Source organism: Cupressus sempervirens, chromosome 4 (assembly GCF_028749045.1).
Source record: "Cupressus sempervirens isolate cs-2001-9-10 chromosome 4, ASM2874904v1, whole genome shotgun sequence".
NCBI classification, from domain to species: domain Eukaryota; kingdom Viridiplantae; phylum Streptophyta; class Pinopsida; order Cupressales; family Cupressaceae; genus Cupressus; species Cupressus sempervirens.
The window spans coordinates 52436447-52459875 of record NC_143121.1 but is presented as its reverse complement, the minus strand read 5'-3'; the positions used below and the strand labels follow the sequence as shown (position 1 = coordinate 52459875).

Sequence of the window (23429 nt, the reverse complement as noted above, 5' to 3'; positions counted from 1 at the left end):
CTGTTACTACCTTTACAATGTACCAAGTTATTCTGAAAATATCAAATAAAATCATTCTTTCTGCAACTTCCATCTAGTTCTGCAAGATAATTAAAACAATTACAGGAGAACATAATTATTTAAATAAAATTTATAGCAGTAGTAGAGTAAATATCCACTTGGGATATTTCAGTGGTATCAGAGCCTGATCTTGCTAGCTTGTGGATTTGATTACAAATCTATGCATCCAAGAGCTGAGATACATAGATTGTATACACACAGGAGAGCTCAACTTGAGCAAGGTTTTGGAATTGAACAGGGAAATACTATGGCAGATGAATAGCGAAGAAATAAACAAAACACCACTGATGAGTATGAAAAAGAATTATTGAGGACTGTCATCAATACTCAACCTATAATAGTCCATATGGTTGAGAGGCTATAGGAAAATTTGGAGCGGATTGAGTTTGATATGCGAAGAGGCAGGCGGGGACGTAGTAGATCTGTGTTAGTTGTTAGAAGTCATAGATCCCATACATCTGTTGGGATCTCCTTCACTCCCAAAGACAGGAACGTCCTCGTATACTTGCTACAGATAGACCCTTGCTTCCACAGTTTTTACTTGGTGAGTGGCCAACACACGTTGATTCAGCCGAGATGGGATTCTGGGAATCCGTCATGGCAACCATAGTTGAGTGGAGAGCTCTACCCCCAAAGGTTAGGGATGTTTTCCCTCTTCCCCAGTATTGTTCACAGTGCAGGGATATTGCCAGGTTCAGAGGAGACAAAGGTAATAGGCCACAACAAAAAAATGATCTTAGTAGAGCTACTGGTAAGATTTCATTGGCTACTTATGATGGCACTAGTAATTCGAGTGCACGAGCTTGGGTTCACAAGCTAGACATTTATTTATCCTTATGACCCATGCTAGAGAGAGAGGCTATACAGTTTGCCATATTGCATTTAGATGGGGTTGCCTATGATTGGTGACACCATGGTTTGGTTACCTAGGATCATGCCTTGATTGATTCCTATGCTGAGTTCACTGAGTGGCTAATCACTCGGTTTGACTGAAAGGACACCGAACTCTACTATAGGGTGTTGGCGCATCTTAGACAGACTGGACATGTATAGGCGTATGTTAATGAGTTCCAACGCATTGCAGTTATGGTATCTGATATGCCCCAGAAATGTAGTGTGATGCTATTCATTGAGGGATTGTAGGACAAGCTTAAGGGTTTGGTTCATGCTTTCTAGTCGACCACTCTTAAGGATGCTATTGATGTGACATTTAGATTGGACACCACTTCTACTTATCCATCGAATAAAAGGCTATTTAGAGATTCACAACCTCCACAGAAGGCTAACACCTCACAGCCTGGGGATGGTCAGTCAACTAGACCTCCTAGGATGGACCCATAGACACGGAATGATTTGAGGAGGAAGAAACTATGCTTCTCACGCAAAGAACCTTGGGAGCTCGGGCATCGTTGCATGGGGAAGGGAAAGGTTCATTTGATTGAGGTGACATCTGAGTTTGGTGATGAGGAGATACCTAACACTGACACTGAGGATAGTCCTGAGGAGACTCATCAGGTGCAATCTTAGTTGGAATTGGACATGCCAAAGTCATGTTCACCGATAGTGTTGAGAAAGCTAGCTTTCTCACATGAAAGTCATCTTTGGTGTTGGCCCGAAAGTCTTTTATGGTGGGAACATGCTTGAATTCATTTCCATGAGATACATTGATAAGACCATTAGGATCAAATCCTTGCCTTGCTTTGTACCATCCTAGATGATACCATTCCAATTCCTTTTCCACAACTTCAAAGGAGGCCTGATTTGGGCAACTATCATTGCCAATTATGATTGAGAATGTAACGCCTGTTTTTCCTTCGTTTCTCATAATTCTATCATAGTGCTCAAGTTGCCTAGCCAATTCCATTAAAACTACCTTGTTGGGTGGGTCCCTTGGAAGCCTCTTGGGAGAAACTGTACTTTCTGCCACTCTAATGTATGTAAATTGCGGAAATTGGATGAACCAACTCCCATACTTCCTAATTCTTGCTTCTGCTTCCGGTGAAAGTCTCTTAGCAGGTGTCCCTTGTAATACCCTTACTGTCTTCATGGCGAAGGCATCACAAAATATCTTGTAATCCTTATTGTTATGCAAATGGAGTTGCGGATAGCATTCATGCCCCAAATATTGCCCCAGCCCACTACCAACTTCTCCTAAGGCCCTAAGTCCTGGACTCTTGTACAATGTAGCAATTAGGTAGAACAAATAGGAGCCCATGTAGAATTGCCTTTGGTTTTGTATGGTTCTGAGTTGCAATTTTAAGTTCTTGCTTATGATCTTGGCCCAATCAAATCTTCTATTCCCCTTTTCAATCTCATCAATGAAGAAGTACATCCAGTTTTCAAATTGCATCCCTTGAGCTAAGCCCATGATTTGGCTGAGAAGAACAACAAGATCGTCATATTCTGGTTTGAAATCTGCCATTGTGAACCTTGATGATCTGCTAACACCTTTTTTTCCCTCATGAATCCAATTCTGCTTTAGATGCGTGAAATAGGCCTCTTGGTTATCTTGAAACGATTTGGTTGCCTGATCCATCATCACAACTGTCATGCCTTTGTATTGGGGAATGTTTGAATGTTTCTTCGATTGCTTATTCGCTGATGTTGGCCAACACTTTCTTCCCTTCACCAAAAATAATGGATTTACTGTTTAAATCAAATCTGGATGCACACTCCATAATCAATTCCGGACACGGCAATGTAGGAGGAAAAGCTGTTGCATGTACAATTCCACTTCTGAATATCCTCTTTGCCAAGGGGAATTGTCCTTCCTTTAGTCTTTCCTTCATTCGTATCATGTCCACTGTATCGATATTGGTGTCGGTTATTCTTTTCATTTTCGAGAAGGGTGTTTTGGGCATCATATCCTCTTTGTCTTTCTTAGTGTCTGTCCGCTTGGGATTCTTACTTGCACTAACATCCTCCATACTTGTCGCCCTATTACGGGATGGTAGAGTGGTGGACCAAAAGGCAAGTAGAACCAAGGGAAGCAATCCTTAGACTAGAACGAAAGAAGGATGTCAGCTTAAGGACCCCTTGCAACTCTAAATGATGAAAATTCACCTTAACCAATAATCGTACAGCGACTTTTCGGAATTAGGACTAGACCTCAAAAACTTCAAACCCTTTGCAAATTAGAAATTTAAATATCTAAAGCTATCCACCACTTGTCCACAAAGCAAAATTCAGACTTTCTCATGTATCCTTTCTCCCAACAAAAATCGCCTAAGTCTAATATAAAAAGTGCAGCCCTAAATGGAGAAAATCAGACCTTCACACAAATCGCTCATGGCACATAAATCAGATCTGCCCTAGCAGAAATTGCCAAACAATGGAGGAAATTTGCCCTTTGCAAAGTCTTCAAATAATGAGAATTCTGTCCCAAGAGGAAAATTGCCAAGGAATTGAGGAAATCTGCCTTGAACAAATTCGCCAAACACCAAAAGTTTGCTCCTTAATAAAATTTGCCTAAGCATGCAGAGGAAAAAATGAAATGTGAGGAAGAAATGGGAGAGAGGCCTCCTCTTATACCGAACTTCTCACTCCCTCTAAGCCAGCCGACTTGGTCCTGGAGGAGAAAAAAAAAAATTAAATCAAAATCAAGACCCACAATTAAATACTTAGTTTAAAATTAAATTTTGTCAAAGGGAAAATTGCACTTTTAAATTGCCAATTAGTTCCAAATTGCAAAAAGAAATTAAATGGTGCCTTGGAGATGTTAAATATTTCCATTTAATGAGGATTTAATAATTAATATGTCATTAAAATTGGATTTTGGCTAACCAAAAGCCATTTTTCAATATTAAATTACCAATTTCATTAAAGGCAAAAGTTTTCAAGGCAATTTTAATCTATTAAAGCCAATTTTTTACAATTTTTACCCAAATCGATTTTGCTATGCCCATTAGAAATTTTTTGACAAAAATAAAATAAAATTGCTCCTAGAGCCAAAAATTGATTTTTGCAATTTTGCCCCATTCCTACAAAATTAAAATTTTCACCAAAGCAAAATTTGAGATTTTCCAAATCTCAAGTCTAACAAAATTTTTCTTTTGAATGATTATTCAAATTTTCATATTTATATCCAGATTTTCAAATGAAAACGTCAAAGTACAAATTTACAATTTTATCCTGTTAAATATTGCTCAGCCCAAGGATAGAATTGGTTGCTCTGGAAAATCAAGCGGAACCGGGTGAAAATAAGCTAAGTCTATCCCACTGGCCTGAAGGTGTCCAAGGCTCAAAAATCTCGAAAAATTGAAAAATTGTTTGACAATCCAATAATTCGCCAAGGCAACTAAAAAAAAGGGGGTCCCCAAAAATTTTGGGGCGATGGTGTGAGAACCTCACAACATGACTATGAGTTCCATTTGTCTTCTCATTTTGGGCATTTAAGGGTCGTTTGTAAAGGTATTTTCAAGAGGACAAATCTGTTTACTAACATGTATAACAGCCAGTATATCTGTCATTCTTGTGTTGACAACATATAGATAGTTTCCTTTAATTCTCCAAGTAATCAACCATTCTGGCTTTGCCATTACACATTTTTAAAGAAGTTTGATCTTTTACAAATCTGAATCTTCACTCATAGGAAGTATATTGCAAATACTCCTGTATAAGTCGCATTTGCGTTGATTATATTTAAGTAAGAACTTTCCTTAATAGGGTGACATTATAGTTCGACACAATCATGTCGTACATAAGGAACAAATATCGTTTCATTCATAATCAATAAAAATAGCATTGGAGATCTTTAAATGACTTTTGCCATATCTTATGATCTATTTGCAAAATACATTTATACATGAACAAAGGTAACAACATGACCTGATCATTGGTTAACTTGCATGGTATGAGTAGCACTTGTTAATGCACAACTCCAAGAGGCTTTAACTGCAATATGGTTGACTAAGTACTGAAGTATGAATACGTTGACTGCAAACGCCTGTAGCGAAGTGTATCAAGTTGCAGAAAAATATCGAGAGTAGTAGCAGAGATCAAAAATGAGGTAGTGACTTGTTTGCCAAGAAGAAAAGATATAATGTTTGATCAAGAGCTATCAAGCAAAACGTAGCCTTCTCGGCTTAGTTACAAGTAAGATGCAAGGGTGGCAAGAGTTACAAGATTCTTGGCCATTAGTTGAAAGTGGCAATTAAAATAATAAAAATACTATGGGCACCCACAAACAAAATAATATAAGGTCGATGAGAACATTATAGAAATGTGGCCGCTCAAGGTGAAATAAAGAACTATAGCCAAGAATGATAATAATAATATTAGAGCATAAAATAGTATTAAACATAAGATATAGAGGTCAGTAACATAAGATAATATTAAAACATAAAATAATATTGCTTAAAGGTAACTATTGTTCTCAATTTGATTTAAGCTTGAGTAATTATTACATTATATATGTTGGAACTGTTAGGTCGTGGTTGTTCCTTTGTATACCCTTGCTTGCCTAGCTGTTTTCCTTGGTTGTGGTGGTTTAAGACTCCTACCTAGTTGCTCAATGGTAGGTGGTTCCCCCGTGCCCAATTCCTTTCTGGCAATGCTTCCCCCCTTTTAGTGTGCTCCTATAAGGAAGAAATTCTCCACGATAATATCATTTTCCTCAATATAATCACAATTACTATAACAAGTTATCATTCGCAAACCATCTTAACGGCTAACCACCATTTCACTTCCCATGAATTCATGATGGATAACCAACTTTCCAAGATTTCAGGGTAACATTATAAAAACATAATAACGATTAACTAACATGTTATCTTCATATGAAATTATAACAATTAACCATCTTACCATTTCACATGATCATAACAAATCTTATCTGTCAACTGATTTCACATGAAACCTCAACAGTTATATGAACATTTTGAATTGAGCCGAAATTTGGGACATAACGTACCCTCCCCCTTGTGTTTCATTGTCCTCGATGAACTTTGAAATTTTTAAACACTAAAAGAATATTACGATTACAAGATAAATATATAGCATCAAGAAATCATCTCATTTCAAATTTGAAACACAATCTAAGCCATGATCAAAATCAAGGTATATCATTTCCTTATCTCAATGCTTTCAGAAAAGTGCTTACATGATATCATAAAAAGTGAAACATACACTCACCTGTGTTTACCTTACCATAGCTATGTCCACTTGAGCATCACTTTGAATTGATCATGTTTTAGGATATTCTATTTCATATTCTTGTCATACTCATGGAGAGACATTATTTTTAGGTCAATTCTCATACTAATATCTCGTGTAAGAGTTTTCAGTGTTCAATAATCAAGAATAAGATATTTAAAAATCTGTAATTCCTCAACTAACATGCTCTATATCATAACTTGATCACAAATATTAAACCACTCATACATACCATTTGGTATTTGGTACTCATTAAATGAGTAGATCGTCCTTGTAAGCTCACAAATCACCTGAAATGGTTAGAGGATCCATGTTTGCATTTATGTAACCTGGGCTGTCATGCCCATTTTATCACAATAATATTTCATTAGAATAATCATTTCATGATAGAAATATATTTCATCTCTAAGACAATATAAAAGAGCTCAGTATGTCTTGATATTTCATTACAATATAAAATCAATACCGCATGTGTATTATACATGTATTACATTGTGTCAAAGGGTAAATCCTAATGTATAATGAAAGATCATCATACATCCAATCAAGATCATAAAGGTTATGGTAAACATGGTACTACACTATCTGTATCCTAGTCTCCTAAGCCCTTGGACTACATGCCCACATGCAATTCCTAAGATAGGGATGTGGCCAAGATGCTTGTATGATCTATCCACAAAACTTACATTTCCATGGGATTCTACCTATAGAAATCCCCTCGCTTATCCATCAAGTTCATAATAATATGCTTTGATAAAGCATGTTTCATCATAGAAAGGTTCATAGAGATGTATTTCCACAAATTCCATCTTCCCATGAGGGTCCATGACATCAACTTATGTCGTAAATCTTGTTTATTTCATACATTGCATTTCCAATCTGTGCACCTATGTGCATACTAATTTAGTTGAATCATCTTATAGCAATTAGGACATAATTAAGATGCAAGTAAACTATTTGTATGTTCTTCGTAATTCAATCAAGTTCCATATTGAAAAACATTACTGTTAAGCTTAAATTTCTTAACTCAACTCATCTTTAGATCATAAATTGATCATAATTATCTGAAACAAGTTGGTCATAAGTGATATCTAACATAGGGTTCTCGTTGGGTAGGTAGATCATGTAGGCATGCTCGCCAATCATCTATAAAGATTAGGGAATCCATTTTTCCCATTCATCTGACCTAGGCTCTCATGCCCATCTCGTCACCACAAGGTTTTCAAAGATGCATTTTAGTCAAACAAAAGTTCAGGAAAACCTTATAAATTCAGTATTTGCAAGTGCAACAAATGTGCGACTTAGGCAAGTGCAACCAATGTGCGGTTGAAATCACCATGCACTTAGGCAAATGCATGTAGTGTGCAATGGAAATCACCATGTACCTAGGCAAGTGCATGCATTTTTGGCTCTGTTTAATTTTAATTTCTAAATATTTTACACCACCAAAATTTACCACTTTTTTCCAAATTTTTAAAGCCAATTTTTACCAAATTTCAAGCTTTCCACAGATTGCCATATTTTTCCCCTTTTCTCACTTTTTGACACTTACCAAAAATTTACCAATTTTTCCTTTTCCAACTCAGCTTTTGTAAGGCTTGCAAAATTCTTGATTCATTGCCAAAATTGCTCTACCATCTAAACTTTGAAAAAAGGAGTGGGTCCCCATTTGCAATGGTGTGAAAACCTTACAACAAGAAGGAATGAAGTGAATACAATCAAATATAGATGAAACCATCAAGAAAATATTCTGGGTATAATAACAGACATAAGTAGAGAAAAACCATAAGAAAAGCAAGTTAACAGGCAGCAAGCAATGACAAACATACAATAGAGTGGTTATCATTAAAGCAGCGATCATTAGTCATTATACACAACGAATGAGTAAGATCTAAGCAGAGTAATAAGGCATTGAATTCAGCAATAGACTTTCAGTATTACCAGGAATAAACTAGACATTAATATTACATATTGTTCAAGCATTTGGAATAATGGATAGACATATGGCATTTTGATCTAGTTAATTTTGTTATTTGTCCTCCATTTAATAGGCAGTAGGAATATATTTTCAGATAATCTACTGCTTCTTATATATATATAATTAATGATGATGAAGATTCCTTTAAAGCTTACAGCCAAATCTGCTGTGTCATTATGGAGGGGAAAATATACATACAAGGAATATACGTAGCATAAGGGTCCATTTGAGTAGAGTAACTCTGAGTGGGGTCCAAATGGTAGGTGTCATTCAATGGTCCTAGGCTTGAAGGGTAGGCTTGAGGCTCCTTGTGTGATCTCCTATGGTGTTTCATAATGTGGATATTTTGTTCAGAAAAAATCCCTGAACAAAATGCTTAAGGGAATTCCACATGTTAATTATGAAAATTATAACCTCATCACAATTTCTAACATTACTAGAATGATATGCATATTCATCTTTCTTAATGACAACTAGTCTGGTTGTGTAGTGTCCCTTACTAATAGGTCACTAAAACTACTAACGCTAGACTTAGTAATTTCGTCAAACACTTGGCATACCACTGCTGAGAAGTAATGCTGAACATAAATTATTGTTGTGCAACAAATCCAAACACAAGCTGATGTAAAAATGACGCCAAAATTGTACTAAATTAATCTGAGACGATTTTACAATCAGTTGGCAAGCAATGTAGGATATAGCTGAAAGAATGAACTCAGATTTTACTAAACTGTCAAACTGAAAATGTATTCAATGAAATAACTTCAGCTAACAAGGATGCAAACCGAACCATAAACTTTAGTCATTCAATATCAAAGCTCATCTTACAATCATTTATCAAAACTATCATTTCCTCCTTTTTCTATCAAATGCAAAAATACAAGAACCTGGAAGAATGATTTCGTAATGCCTGGGTGCTGACTGTAACTGAATTGCAAGTGCTTGGAGAAGTCTGGAATTTATTACTGAGCCGTAGAGCCTGATGATAAAGCTTGACCCTGTGATTTTTTTGTCTTGCTTGGGAACTACCAAAACAGCTGGAAGTGAATCACATATACCACAGATAGCTGCGATTTTAATTGCAATATTTTTGCAATTTTCTAACCCTGCCGAAAATGCCTATATGGCTGACGCAGGCCTGGAAGGAATGGCTTCCAGGTTTGGGCTGCGAAAAATCTCAAGTAAACCCTGCGAATTTTTAATTAAATTTCTGAACCTCCAAGCAATGATGAAAATGCATTAAAAAAATGGGCGCCTGGGCTGAAGGATTGCAGCGCCTGAATCTACAACCAAAATCGCTACATATACTGGGAGCTTCGAATTGGAATATGGCTCTGCTTGAAAGGATCGAACCCTACAAAAACTACCAACACAGCATTGGCCTCCCTTTCCTCTACGAACTAATGATGTGAATGAAGCAAACTTCTGATCACAAAGCCCCAGCTGAAAGGAGAAGCATCAGATAACTGACAATTCACCCAAGTAATCACAATTGGAAATCCAAATCAGCACAGCTTGAAGCAACTGAATGTTACTTCCAAAGAGCAACCCTTCAGAGGATATCTCACCCCCTTAGTTATGCCAATCCAAGGGAGACTCCGTTCCCCAAAGATCAACTAACTATCTAAAGACCAATTTGGTCCCACCTCAAACACCAACATCAACAACAACAAATCTGCATGCTGAGAGTGAAGCCCAGGATGCCTATTTAATTCTTTTTTCTCCACTTTCTCCAGAAACTTCTAGAACATTATTTTATTTATTAAGTGACTTTATAAATATTTCATAATTCTAGTCACTTTATTAAATTAATTAAATATAAAGTTACCTTTTAATATTTATTTATTTGATAATTTTATAAATAATTAACGTAATACCACTTATTTATTTAATTAAAATAATTAATTGGTCATCCTCATAAAATATTCATTATTTTGGACAACTTAATTAATTAAATTAATTAAATCAAATTACCTCCAAAATAGGGACATTACATGTTGCAGGCTCTAAATCAATATATAAAGCTGACAAATTGCTTTCGTAAACATCTTTGATACCTTATTTGAGATTAGACCACCAAAGAGACCCGTCTCACTACATATGGTGACATATATTTTGAATGCTTGTACGAGCTTGAAGTTATCTTGAATATCATCACTTTCTATTGTCAATTTATAGTTTATTGTTCTGTTCATGTGTACATCCCTGTTTAGTGTGTGTTCAAATTTTGATTTGTATTTACTGTTGCCATCGATGTTAAAGAAGACCTGCCCTCAGAGCATATTTACATTAGTAAATTTATGCCTCTGGGATGTTATGTGTCAAAACCTAGACTATCAGCTTGCCTTGGTACTGTTAAATAGGGAAGTGAAGATATTGAAGTTCATACGTTGTTGCCAAAAAAGGCAAAATCTCAAAGTGTGTTGTCGGTAAAATCTATATTGTAGCCGACGGGTAGAATTGTATCCGAACGGGTGCATGATAGTTGAGACACCCCTTTGGAAAGGTATATGTACACTATTCGAATTGGACTTTGGATCATCATTGTAATCAATCATATCGAATATTGTAGTATCTTTTGTATACATGCGAATAATAAAATGAATACTTCTGTGTTACATGTTCTTGTGTATTACCTGAATGCATTAATAAACTATTTACCCTGTATGGTAAACAAAGTATGTACTGCAGCACTAGCTGAATTTTATGCACTAAACATAAGTTACCGATTTGGATGCGGATTTCGCAGCAGATTTTGGAAGCGGATACGGGATGTGGGCAAGTTTTTTTTTTTGGAAATATCATTTTTCTAGGGAAATATCATTTTTGTTGTCTTACGATTCCTTAGTAAATCACTAGTTATCTTGAAAGTATTACATTCGTACAAGAGGCATTGGGTCTTGTGAATTAGCTTGCATGTTCTATCTGATTTCTTTTTGGTAATTGCATTTGTGATAAAGTTTAAACATGTTAAATAATTTTTTTTGTTAAGAGATATTTGCTAAAGTCATATTGATCATTGCATCTCAGGTGTTTCTAGCCCTCCAATGTTTCTGATGATGTTAAATGCTGTGGTGAATTTCTTTGTTTAATTGTTTGGTTAAGTGTAGATAGTAGATGCGTTTTTATTGTTTTTAAAGTAGTAGAGATACTTTATTATTGCATCTCATGTATTACTAACCATCTAATGATTCTCAATGTGTTAGATGTTGTGGAACATTTCTTTGTTTATTGGCATAGTTTAGGTTAGAATGTGGATGTGTTTTTATTGTCTTTAAAGCAGTACGCATACATGACATCTGTCTGGTGTTCAAAATTTTGAAAGTTTTGATTTCTCCATTTGGTTTTAGGACATCATCAGCGAACATCCAGAAAGGTTCTTTGTTGCGGAGATAGTACGTGAAAAGATTTTCATGCAGTATCGGCAAGAAATTCCTTATGCCTGCCAGGTATGTGCTTTTGGAGCTTTTGTTACATCTTATGCTGAAATATGCAAGTAATTCTTGGTGTTTAACTTCAATCAATCAGCAGATTTTTTATTCAGAAAAAAATCAGAAAAATTCTACAAGTGCAAAGCATGCTTATGGCTATTTAATCATAGCAGTTTACTTTGCAACTCTTTTATTTGGAAAAGAACCTCGAGTGTAAACCATGAGTATGGCTTTTAAGTTTTAATAGTTTATGCTAATTCAGTGTCAATGACTAACAAAAACATTTTTTAATAAATTATAATGCTTTATTTGTAAACACTTACCTATCTTGGGCCAATGCAGGTAAATGTAGTCAGGTATATTGCTCGGCCAACATCCAAGCATTTTATTGAGGTTGAAATTCTCGTTGAAAAGGAGGCTCAAAAGATCATTTTGATTGGGAAAGTAAGGAAATTCGAACTTTGTATGGTGATTAAAAATGAGTTATGCACTTCAATAATAACCGAAACATGCTGCCTACTTAAAATATTCTTATCCATGACTTTATTTCGGCCACAACTACAATTAAGTTTTCTAGCAATCTATAATTGCATTTTCTAGTACTGTTTACAAATCAACACTTTCCATCCTAAGTTGAGTTAATTCAATTGATAGAATTTGTGTGTGAACTGCCCTTTTGCTTTCTTTATCTCACATCCAAGTGCTCTTGTTAGAGATCATTTAGTATCGAATAGAAGGGACAATGTGCTGTCTAGTCCAACTTTTATTGCAATGCATGTTTACTGCTTTATCTCATAAAAGTAGTACTTTCATTAATGCTGAGAGGCATTCTACAGTGGCAGAAAGGGTGGAGTGGGATGGTGTGAGTGTGTTAATGTTAACATCTACCTTTTTAGGTTAAATTTTACAATCAGCTAGATGTCAAAATTGAAATATCTATTATAAACAAAATATACCTTTCAAAATAATTTAATAAACACCACACAAAATATTTGCTATAATTATAAGCTTTGGTGAAAATACAAGGAAATAATCAATTTTCTTAGAAATCAAAATAAAAAACATAAGTGAGTGAAAAAAACAAATGAAAATATAAGAAAATATTAATATTTTTGGGTGTAGTAAATTAAATTTTAATCATTTTATAATGGATATCTTTCGGCATTTCTCTAGATAGATTTATTTAAGATATCTATATGTTGGTTAACAATTTGTTTTCCTTGGTTTGGTTTGTGCCCATACTCTTAATGTGCCCTATGTAGTGAAAGACAGAGTTCTTAGCAACAAAATGGGTTAATGTAGGTGTTCTATTAAGGACCCCTAAATTGAAAAGGTACAGCTTCCTTATATGTAAAGATTTGCAATGAATGTTGTTTTTAGTGATCAACAAGATTTAGGGGTATGCTCTTGACCAGAGAGCAGAAGAGGTATGACCAGACTGCCTAAAAGACTTTAAACAAACCAGGCCGTTTTGAGATGCTGACTCACAAAGCTCCACAACTATAAATGCATGTGAGTCATTTTCAGTTTTCCAACTTCTAAATGCAATCTACCCTGCTTACCGAATGCAAGATACAATGATGGAACACTAACTAAGAATGCATGCCGTATAAGAAAAGAGAGAATGATTGAATAAGTAATGCCTAGATTGTACAAGTTAATGAGGTTGCACAACAATCTTTTGCTTCTCACTCAGCAGCTTGCATTAACCAATTCTGAACTTCCCACACAGCTATGAAGATACACATGAACTAACTTGTATAAAATAGAGGAAATGAGATAATACTAATAATAATGGAAATAAAGCTTATAACCACTAAAAAGAAAGAAACAAAACCCAGTTCATTTACAATCCCACTATTTTCACCAACAACACATATCATTCCAACCACCATACAAGAACTAAAACTAGACTAACATGAACGACAAAATCAAAACATGGACATTGAATCTCACACAATAGTCCCAGCTACAAGGGTTTGCCCACATCAAAAATTTGCCGATACTCTTTACTTCTTAAAAAGTTACATTTATAGGCCCTTTTAAAAATGGCTAGTTACATTTCATGATTACTCAACATAGCATCTTTGAATCATTCTAAAAATAGGATTGACTGGCTAGTCACCTGTTACAAAAGTTTAGCCTATGAGGAGAATGCCAAATATGGCTACAATGTCAGAAAGTGAGAGAGATAGAGAGAGAGGTGACTCTTGTCATATGTTTGTAGGGAGAGTGTAATCCTCTATTAGAGCATCTATTTTTTCTTTGGAGTTACGGCCTTGGCTCTGTATGCCTTCATCGCATCAGTTACACTCTTCAGCTTGTGGACACTTATAATGGGAATGTTGTCAGCTCTAATCAGCTAATAATCATGTATTTCTGTTAATTCTTCAACTTTGGAGATCTTTGATTGAAGCTTCTCCGCTGCATGCTTTAGAACACAATCCACTGCTGAGAGTTCCTGAATCTTTGCCACTTGGAAGTTTGATGGATTAGTAGCCTCTTCAACGAATGCCAGAAACTTAGTATTCATTCGTTCGATGTCTACCAATTGACCATTATTGGCGACATATGATTTAGTGTGCAGAACCTTTAAATGTTCGAATATCTTGTCCATTACTTTCTTCACTAAGTCATATACATCCTTCAGCTCATGCTCATACTTCACTGAGATCTCAATTTTAAATTCCAATGATTGCTTCCAATGAAGCAATGGTTCTTGGCCTGATTTGAGTATCCTATGGGTCAAAGCAACATTAGTCTTCATGTCAATCACTTCCTGCAACATGGCCAATTGCTCTGTTAGGCTCTCTGATGCTTTGTGCATTGAAGTCTGGTGGCTTGACACTACTTCTCTCAATCGGCTAGTGTCTAACAACAGATTCCCAAGGTTCTTAATGAGAGGGGGACATTGGGTCTTTATTTCATCAATCCAGGCATGACTAATTTGAGCAAATTGCCTCTCCTGTTGTAACTTAAGTAGCAAATTCTTGTTCTTCTTTGTACTTGGGTCGAATGTGCTTGTAGAGGTACTTCCAAGTGCAACTCTGATGTAATCCATCAACTCCTTGTTTGAGGCTTTGAGTACCTCTTTTTAGACCTTAACTCCTTCAGTCTATCCTCAATCTTCACATTTGTTGATTTTCAGATGTTGACCATAGAATCGTGCGCTAGAATGCCTATGTCATCCGATCTAATCTGGAAATCATTGGGAGTTAGTTCATGAAATTTTCCCTCCTTTTGAGGTTCTGCAATTTGTACTAGCATGTGACCAGCAGAAGAATTCGTGGCCAATGTTGCTGTAGTCTTTTGCTTCTTCGCCTGCTTTGATGTTGTCTGGGCTGAAGTTGCTTGTACAATAATGTCCTTAGATGGAGCACTTTCCTCACATCTTCTCTTCTTTCGATTGGTAGTCTCTTCTAACCATGATTCGTTGAAAGGATATTGATTGCTGACTGCAAGGCTGTAGGATCAAAAAGCTTCCTCGCAACTGGTGGTGTTACTTTTCTTTGGCTAGCAGTAGGGAAGGCAGTTACCTTGGTAACAAAGAGAGCTAGAGTGTCACCTTGCTGGGATGCTTCCTGCTCTTGGTCATCCGGAGGGTTATTGTTACCATCAAGGTTGATGACTTGCACATGGGAGGAGGGTTTGGCTACTAATTTCTCCTTCTCCTTTTCCCTTTCTTTGTCTTTCTCTTCATCTCCAACCTTTCTCATATCTGGCAGAGATCCTCCACCATAGGTTGGAGTAATTTGAACATTCTTCTTAGGAGGTTGGTCTCCTCCACCAACAGATTGTGCTGGTCCGGTTGATGTTGATGTACAATAGTAGACTGGGCTGTTCCAAAAACTACTCTACCAGTAGAACTTGTAGTTCCAGTTCTCTTCTTCCTTGCTTTGGTACTCTCCACCCATTTATTCGTCCTCTTGATGATACTGCACATCAGGACTTCCATTGTGTCGATAACAAGATCTTTAGGCAGAGTTGACACTATAGGAGTGTTCTTGATTTGCTTGTAAGTTGAGGGATGCATGTAGGAGCTATCATCTGTAAGATCACTAACATCAACAATGTCATTATACAACTTAATTTCATCTATTGTCAATCTGGACCAGTACCTTTCTCTAGTTTGGTATTCATCATAACACCTTACCTAGTAGTCTTCAATATCCAGAACATGCCAATAAGGGTACCCTAGCTTCAAACGATATTTTACAAAGTTAATGGGGTCATACTGGGGTCTTATCACCTCATAATCAATCAATTTAATCCTGCTCTCAAAAGCTTTAACTAAATTCCGGGCATTAGATCTTGAGGAACATGAATAGGTTCCAACTACTATTGGAAAAGGAATCCCGACTATTTTCTTCACATTGGAACATAAGGTGTTTACCTCTAGTATTTGCCTACACAATTCAACAAGAACTACCTTATCTTCAGGATATTTGGGGAGCCTCTTGTGGAAGCCATCAAATGCACCAATCTTCAGGTAGGAGAAAGATGGAAATTGGATGAAATAAATCCTGAACTAGCTGATCGCTGATATGGATTTTGGTGAAAATCTCCACTTAAGGCACCCTTGCAATTCCCGACACGAGCTCATTGTGAAGGCGTCATTTACCTTTACATACGCCTCAAAACTCCTTTGCAATTATAGGTGAGGGTAGAATTCACACACCTTGGTGTTTTCATCGTAGTCTTCAATACTGGGAAGACCAGGCCAAAGATGATGTGTGGCTAAGGCATATATCAAATATGAAGACAAAGAGCTACGTGAATGCCTTTGCCGAATTTAGCTAGGAGGCAAGCTCTTCACAGATAATTTGAGCCCACTCGATTTGTAGTCCCTCAGTACAAATGGCTTGGACTAAGTAGAAGTGATGCTCAATGAAATCTAGGATATCCTCCTTTCCCTTTAATCTTAGCAAAAGTGCCAAGATATCAACGACTTCCCTCTTTAGGTTAGTTCTAAAAAGAGTCCTTGGCATCTTACTCTTTTTGCTATGAGGAGTTTGGAACCATGTTCTCTGCATGTCTTCTCTCCTTAGAGTTTTCTTCTCATTGAACATTGATGCAAAGGAAGGAAAATTGATGTCGCTATACTCTTCCTTTACCTAAGATTCCGAATGCAGATTGCGTCAATTCCTTGTTCACGGAAAGTAGAATAGATTGAGCATGCAACAATATCTGCTTTGTCTTTGGATTGTATCTTCAATACATTCCTTTACCAATTCTAGCACTTACATGGCCATGGGGAACCCAACAACCTCAACTAATTCACTTTGTTTCAATTTCTAAGTAATTGGATGGATGGGCTGGGTATTGAGTCTTTTGTGTAGATCACCCAGGTCGTAAAATTTGATGGAAGTCTCAGAAAAGTTCTTCAATTCACACTCCAATCCAATCAGGCGATTATACCTTGCTTCTTTGATTGCCATTACGTTATACTTTGTCAGAGAAGACAAATTACTTTGATAAAATAGCCGTTACGACATGAAGAGCTCCGTTTGGGGAAAATCCGATCATATAAACTCGAAAATTCGAATGTTGGCGCCACACAAAATAACTCAACTAACGGTCGTAATGTTTGGATTTGCAATAAACCAGATAGACTAATGACTCTTTAAAACATTTTATTTCTACCCATATCATGATTCATAAATCCGATGAACATAAAATTTACTTAAATCTCCTATAGTAGCAAGATTATTCAGTTACCGAATTGATTGGTTTTGGCTTTAACGAAAGCTACACTTTAAACTTCGGAAACTGGAACAAGGGTTTGCAACTTTGCACCACAATTCTTTATGTGCATTGAAGGAAGCATAAACTTATCTTTTCGTAAGCTTGTGTTTTCCTTTGATTTAGGATTGCATCATGAGCAATACTTCTTCAGTGCCTTGGCTAACCTATTGCTTTCTTTTTTGCTACGCTTTCCTTTGTATTTTATCTCATTCCTTAGAGAAGCCGCAAAATGAACTTTCCGCTTTGAGGGCTTGGATTACTTTATTCGGGTTTTCACTTCATGAATTATTCCATTGGAAACAACTTTGTGGTTTTTCCAAAGAATGTCCTTGCATCCGTATTTAGTATTTCCACATTTTATATAGAGGCTTCGTAATTTCTTTTAGACGGAAAGTATCATCGAAGCATATGCTTTCCGGGGATTTGAACAATTAGAAGTATTTCTCTCATTTTCCTAACATTGCTTTGGAAATGAACTCGAAGACATTCGCTTCCAAGGGGCAAGCACTCAGCTTGATGGAAGTTCATTCCTCTAGACAAAAATAGACTTCGACCTCGGATTGGTACTGTGAGAGTTCTATGGTTGTGGATCCTTGTTCTTCTAATCCTCTCATCATTAATTAACCTTTAAATGCACCTAGAGATGTCAACATACTTTGTTCTTCGGGATGCTAACCGATGAAATGCGCTAGCAACGAGGATTCGATAGCACTGGCCGGAATCCGAAAGGAACACCACGCTAGCTTTAGGAGTTAATTGCAGAGTCAAAATAGGCTTCCTTCTCTTTGGGAAAACACTCAGACGGAAACCCACCCAAACCTAGATTACCTAAGACCTTGATGCAAGGAAAAAGCAAGAATCCTGCATAGAGGTGTCGAGGGAAGCAAAGCAAGGAAAACCCTAAAAGACACAAAAGGCAAGCGTCAAGGATGCTTGATGAGATGGGAGCCACTTAGGGGATACCTAGACAAGGACTCAAACATATATGCAATGAAAACTGACCAAGCTAGAAGCTTTAAAATGGAGGGACTGAAATTTGGCAACAACTGGCTCTGACTAGAGACTTAGAGATGCACATGTCTAAGAAGGGACCTATAGCATCTTTGGTTTCATAAAGCCGAAACGACAAACCTTAGGGGGACAACAACAAAGCAAAACACAGAACATAAAGGAAATTGCACTAGGAAAGCATAAAACTAAACTAGCGCACGAGGCGGAAAGGAAAACAATCTAAGCTAACTCTAATTGCAGGGGTTACCTGCTTTCAATTGCCAGGCTGATATAACTTTAGGTCGTAGCCTCTGTAGGAAATTGGCTGAACTTCACCAGTGGGATAGGCTAGTATGAAGGAGTTGTTTCGATTTACTCTCACTATTCTGAAAGGACCTTTCCAAAGCGAGTCAAATTTGTGATGCATACCTTTGGGTTCATGTCTCTTATCCCATAGTAGGAACAGAGCATTTTCTACTAATTTTCTCAGCCTTGCTCTTTTGTCAAAGAAGCTCTTCAGATGCTTTTGGTGTTCTCTAATGTGGTCAACCAACTTTTCATGCTCCTCTTCCAGCTTGGTTAGGTACATTATTCGCTTTTCCAGAGCAGTCTGTAATACAGGATCTTCAATTGTTTTTTGCAAGTTGCAGACTGATAATTCCAAGGGAAGGGGAAGATTGGCCTCAACTCCATGTACTAGCTCAAATGGGGAAATACCAATGGCCGTCTTAGGTGTTACTCTATTTGCCCAAAGAGCTTCATGTAGCCTCTTGTGCCAGTCCTTCTGGTTGTCAGAGACAAGCTTTCTCATGATATTGACCAAATTTTTGTTGCTTGATTTTGCTTGACCATTTACCTTAGAGAAATAATATGAAGAATGACTGAGGTGGATATTGTTATCATAGTAGAATTCAACAATTTCCGCTGAAGAAAAATATGTAGCATTGTCCATAACCAACTTCAATGGGACACCAAATCTTACGAGGATATTTCCTGTAATGAATTCACAAACAACTTGAGAGGTGGTTTTTTTAATAGGCTTGGCTTCTACCCATAGAGTAAAGTAATCTGTAGCAGTGATGATGCATAAATGTCCTATAGATGAAGAGGGTTAACTGACCCAATAAAATCAATTCCCCATTGCTGAAAGGGGTCCTCTATGACTATTGGTCTTATAGGCAAGGCAGCCAATTGAGGTTTGCTAGCAAACAATTTGCACTTTTCACATTGGGCTACCATTTCTAGGCATCCTTAAACATACCTAGCTAGTAATAACATTTCCTCAAAATTTTATATGTTGTGACTGTAGAAGAGTAATGCTCACCACAAGCTTCATCATGGAATGCTTTAAGCAAGCCCTTTTGCTGAGGCTTATCTATACATCTCAGGAATGTGCCATCAATCGCCCTTTTGTACAATTGATCATCATAAATGACATACTTAGTAGACTTGATCTTAAGATCTCTTCTTGGTATAGGGCACCTAGGTGACATAATGAGGTTGCCAATCCACTTGAAGGAGGCTTGTGATGGAACAACATGAGGTGATGATCCACCTCATTAATATGATGGCTTTTTGCTTATTGTAGTAAGGTTGATCCGTTTGTGAGGTAAAGGAACTTAAGGTACCTATATAAGCCTAAGTTCACTTAGTCCTAAGGATCTTGCTTTTTGGTTGTTTTAGCTAATAAACTGACTTTAGGTGTGTTTTATGAGTCATTACACCCTATGAAGGTCCTAAGTGTTGCAAATGTCTAGGTGATTAAGTTCTATGAAGCAATAGTTGAAAAATTGCATTTTGCAAGAAAAGTTGCTGACAACTTTTTGTCAAGTAGGAAATAATTACCACGACAAGTCAGGCTGGAGTAGTACTGGGATGCGTGACCTCCCGGGAAGTCCCGATCTTCACCCCTGTGAGCATCACCTAGATCCGATGAGTGCTAAGTGTTCCATTTATTCTCATGAGAGATGGATTCATGTTGAATTACTACTCATGAAACATGGGTCGATGAGTTTGACTAAAAAATCACACAGTTAAATCCTGATAGCAATATCACAACTTTTTGTCAGTTTTGACAAGTTTTGCAGAAATGTTACAACTAGTCTTGTAACTACTCCAACCACCCAAGTATCAGTTGAAAAGGATGTATTTGGATGCTAATACCCTCTGTGAAGTTAGAGGTGTAAGGTGGTGAACGCTCAACAAGTTTTTCGTAAGAAATATACAGATTTTCTGAGCATTTCTCTCTTGTACGGAACTATACTGATTGGGAGACCAAATCTAGTTCCATGAATTTGTAGGTTTTTGAGTCTAGATTACAGTGCACTTGATTTCATTTTGATTGGTTTAGTTTGAAGCTAGTTACATCAGTTTTATTGCAAGGAGGTTTACAAACCATTAAATAAAGGGTTTCAAGGAAGATGTGGTCCTAACCTGCAATTCCACGGTTGTTTTTTCATGGCCTTCTGAAATTTGTAAGGTTAGGGCATGTTCTTTAAGATTCCAAAGTGGTGTATTTTGCTTAGGTGATTCAAGGGTCCATGAACGTGCCCTAGGTTGAATATGGCAATATATTTAGTCAAGAATGTGTTGATTTCGTGGGTAGGACTTGGAATGAGGCCATAGAACTTGGTTAGTGGTCATTTCTTGGTGAAATAAGTGAGGTAGGACCTTTTGCAACAACAAACTATACCTAAGTACCCATCTTTGTTCATTACTAGGTATACCATGCTTGATTTGGCCAATTAGGTTGGTGAGTTGATGTTTGGGGGATCGAAGGAACTTCTAAAAGGGTATCTGAAACCCTAGTTTGTTTACCAAGTTCTGTGGGAAAAGTCCAAGTTACTGCCCTAAAACCAGCAAAAAAGGCTACAAGGGAATTAGGCCTATTAAGAGCAAGTTTGTATAGCAGGAGTTAGGGAAGCCAAATAACTATAGAAGTCTAATCCTTGAGTGTCCCTTGGAATGTTCCAAGTGGTAGTTTGGTCCAAGGAATAGGTTTAAGGTCATTTCCTAGTTTTAGCCCATTTTCCCATTGTTGATCCCTAGAGTCACTAAAGGGGAAAAGTTGCTTTGAAGGTTGGAAGATTGGATAGAAGTTGAAAACCTTTTGATAGGTTCTTGAAAGGAGTCTTAGAGGGCTCTAGAAGGAGTTGACAAGGTAGAGTTACCTTAAGGTGCTGTAGTTTGTGGTCTCACTAGGCTTTTGGTGTGAGCACTCTGCATCACTTCTCTGCTTATAGGTCAGTCCATTGGGGCATTCTCCATAAGTGAGGAAATAAGCAATATTTTAAAACCAAGGGTCTTGGAGGCTTACCATTAGGACTCTTGAGAATTGTTCCTCTTCGCTTACCTTTGGATTTTCTATAATTGCTTTGTAGAAACCATTGCCACTTTCAACTTCGTAGGTTTTAGCTCAATGTCAGACTCTTGGACTTTGGCTATCTAGGCTCCTCTGGATTTGCGTCCTATTTCTTGCTGACTTAAGATACTCTTGACTGCTGAATTAGGAACATCAATGATTGAATATGAATGTAGAACATAGAATCTGAAGTTCTTAAGGGCTCTGACCATAGAATAGGCATGTTTCTCCTTTTGGGAGTACCTCAGTTCATGTTCCTTGAGAGGTGTGCTCATAAAAGCAATAGGTGCTTGGATGCCTTTCTTGTTTTCTTGCATGAGTATCGCAGGCAATGTATGGGTTGATGTGTAGCAATATAAAATAAACTCTTTGGTATAATCTAGATGAACTAGGACAGGGGCATGAGCTATAGTAGTTTTGATTTCATTGAAGGCCTTTCTTCCAGAGTCACTCCACTTAAAATTCTGACTGCCCTTCATCATGTCTATTATGCATGTTGTAGTTTTAGAAAAATTAGGAACAAAACGCCTTAAGAAATTTACCTGACCAAAGAATGATTTAACTCCAATTTTGTTTGCTGGTATGTTGAGCTGCTATATAGCTTTGACGTGGTTAGGGTTAATTTTGATGCCTTCCTGAGACACTATGTGACCCAACAACTTGCCTTCTGTTACACAAAAGACAAACTTTTTAGGGTTGAGGGAGATTCAATGTTCCCTACATCTCTTCAATGTCATGTCCCCAAATTTGAATATAATAATTAAATTAAATTAATTAATTAACTGGTCCCATAATTTAAATAATATAATAAAAGGATCTTTAATTAGTTACTTTAATTAATTAATAGGGGCCCAAGTTATTATTTGTATTTGTGGTTCTGATTGATTTAATATATCTCAGACCTATTTTTATTTTAGTTTCTGTTGGTAACTTTTCCCGTCAGCTATCTTTGTACACCTCGGAAAGGTTTTCCCCAACGAGTATTTAAGCACTTGTATGTAGTTGTAGGTATGCATTCTTATTATTTATTTTGCATTGCAAATTCCCATTGGGATTCTCTATTGTTAGCCATTTCGGAAGTGAAAGATCTTCCCTACTTGGCTTATTCGGTTTCGGTAGGATCCAACCCTCACCCTATTTCGTTGCATGTAATACTTTGCTCAGATTTGGTAATTTAGAGCACCATCTTATTGCAAATATTAATTGAAGGATATTCGTGTTCGATCTCCATTCTTGTTTGGTTCTATCTGATAAATTTGGATCTTTACGTTGGATTACATTATTGAGTTTTCCCTCCATCCATGAACCATTCATCTTTCCGTCTTTAGGCACCCTTGTGTTCTTGTCCATACGGCCCCCTTGTTAACAACGTATGGCCTGCTTGTGTACTAACTCTGACACCGTACGACCTGTACTATATACCATACAACCAGTTACCCTTGCTCCACGGAGGCCTCTTCCCACTGTACGATCACCAGCCTTCTGTAAGCCCTCTGAAGTCACAGTACAACCTCCCAGGACACACCGTTATGACCTGCATTTACCGTACGACCTTCCTGCAAGCACCGTACAATTGCTCTCCCACCACCGCACATACAACTCTCTGGCCCTCAATTTGTTGTACCTCTCCTGTGCCTACTGTACGGTCTACCAGGACTAGTATATGCATTATTCTAGTTTTCTGGTGTCCATCAGACTTATAAAGCACTAG

The 23429-nt window shown here is 37.1% G+C and overlaps 1 protein-coding gene across 3 annotated transcripts in view; it reads left to right on the top strand.

The window, feature by feature from the left end:
- Positions 1–23429, top strand: part of LOC149559894 (GTP-binding protein Era-like protein) — a 215048-nt gene that overhangs the window by 120134 nt on the left and 71485 nt on the right. For all 3 annotated transcript variants that reach the window (XM_089824353.1, XM_089824352.1, XM_089824354.1), the window contains exons 6-7: positions 11542–11640; positions 11965–12066. In XM_089824353.1, the coding sequence (XP_089680479.1) occupies positions 11542–11640; positions 11965–12066 (201 nt within the window). The remainder of the gene's footprint in view (positions 1–11541; positions 11641–11964; positions 12067–23429) is intronic.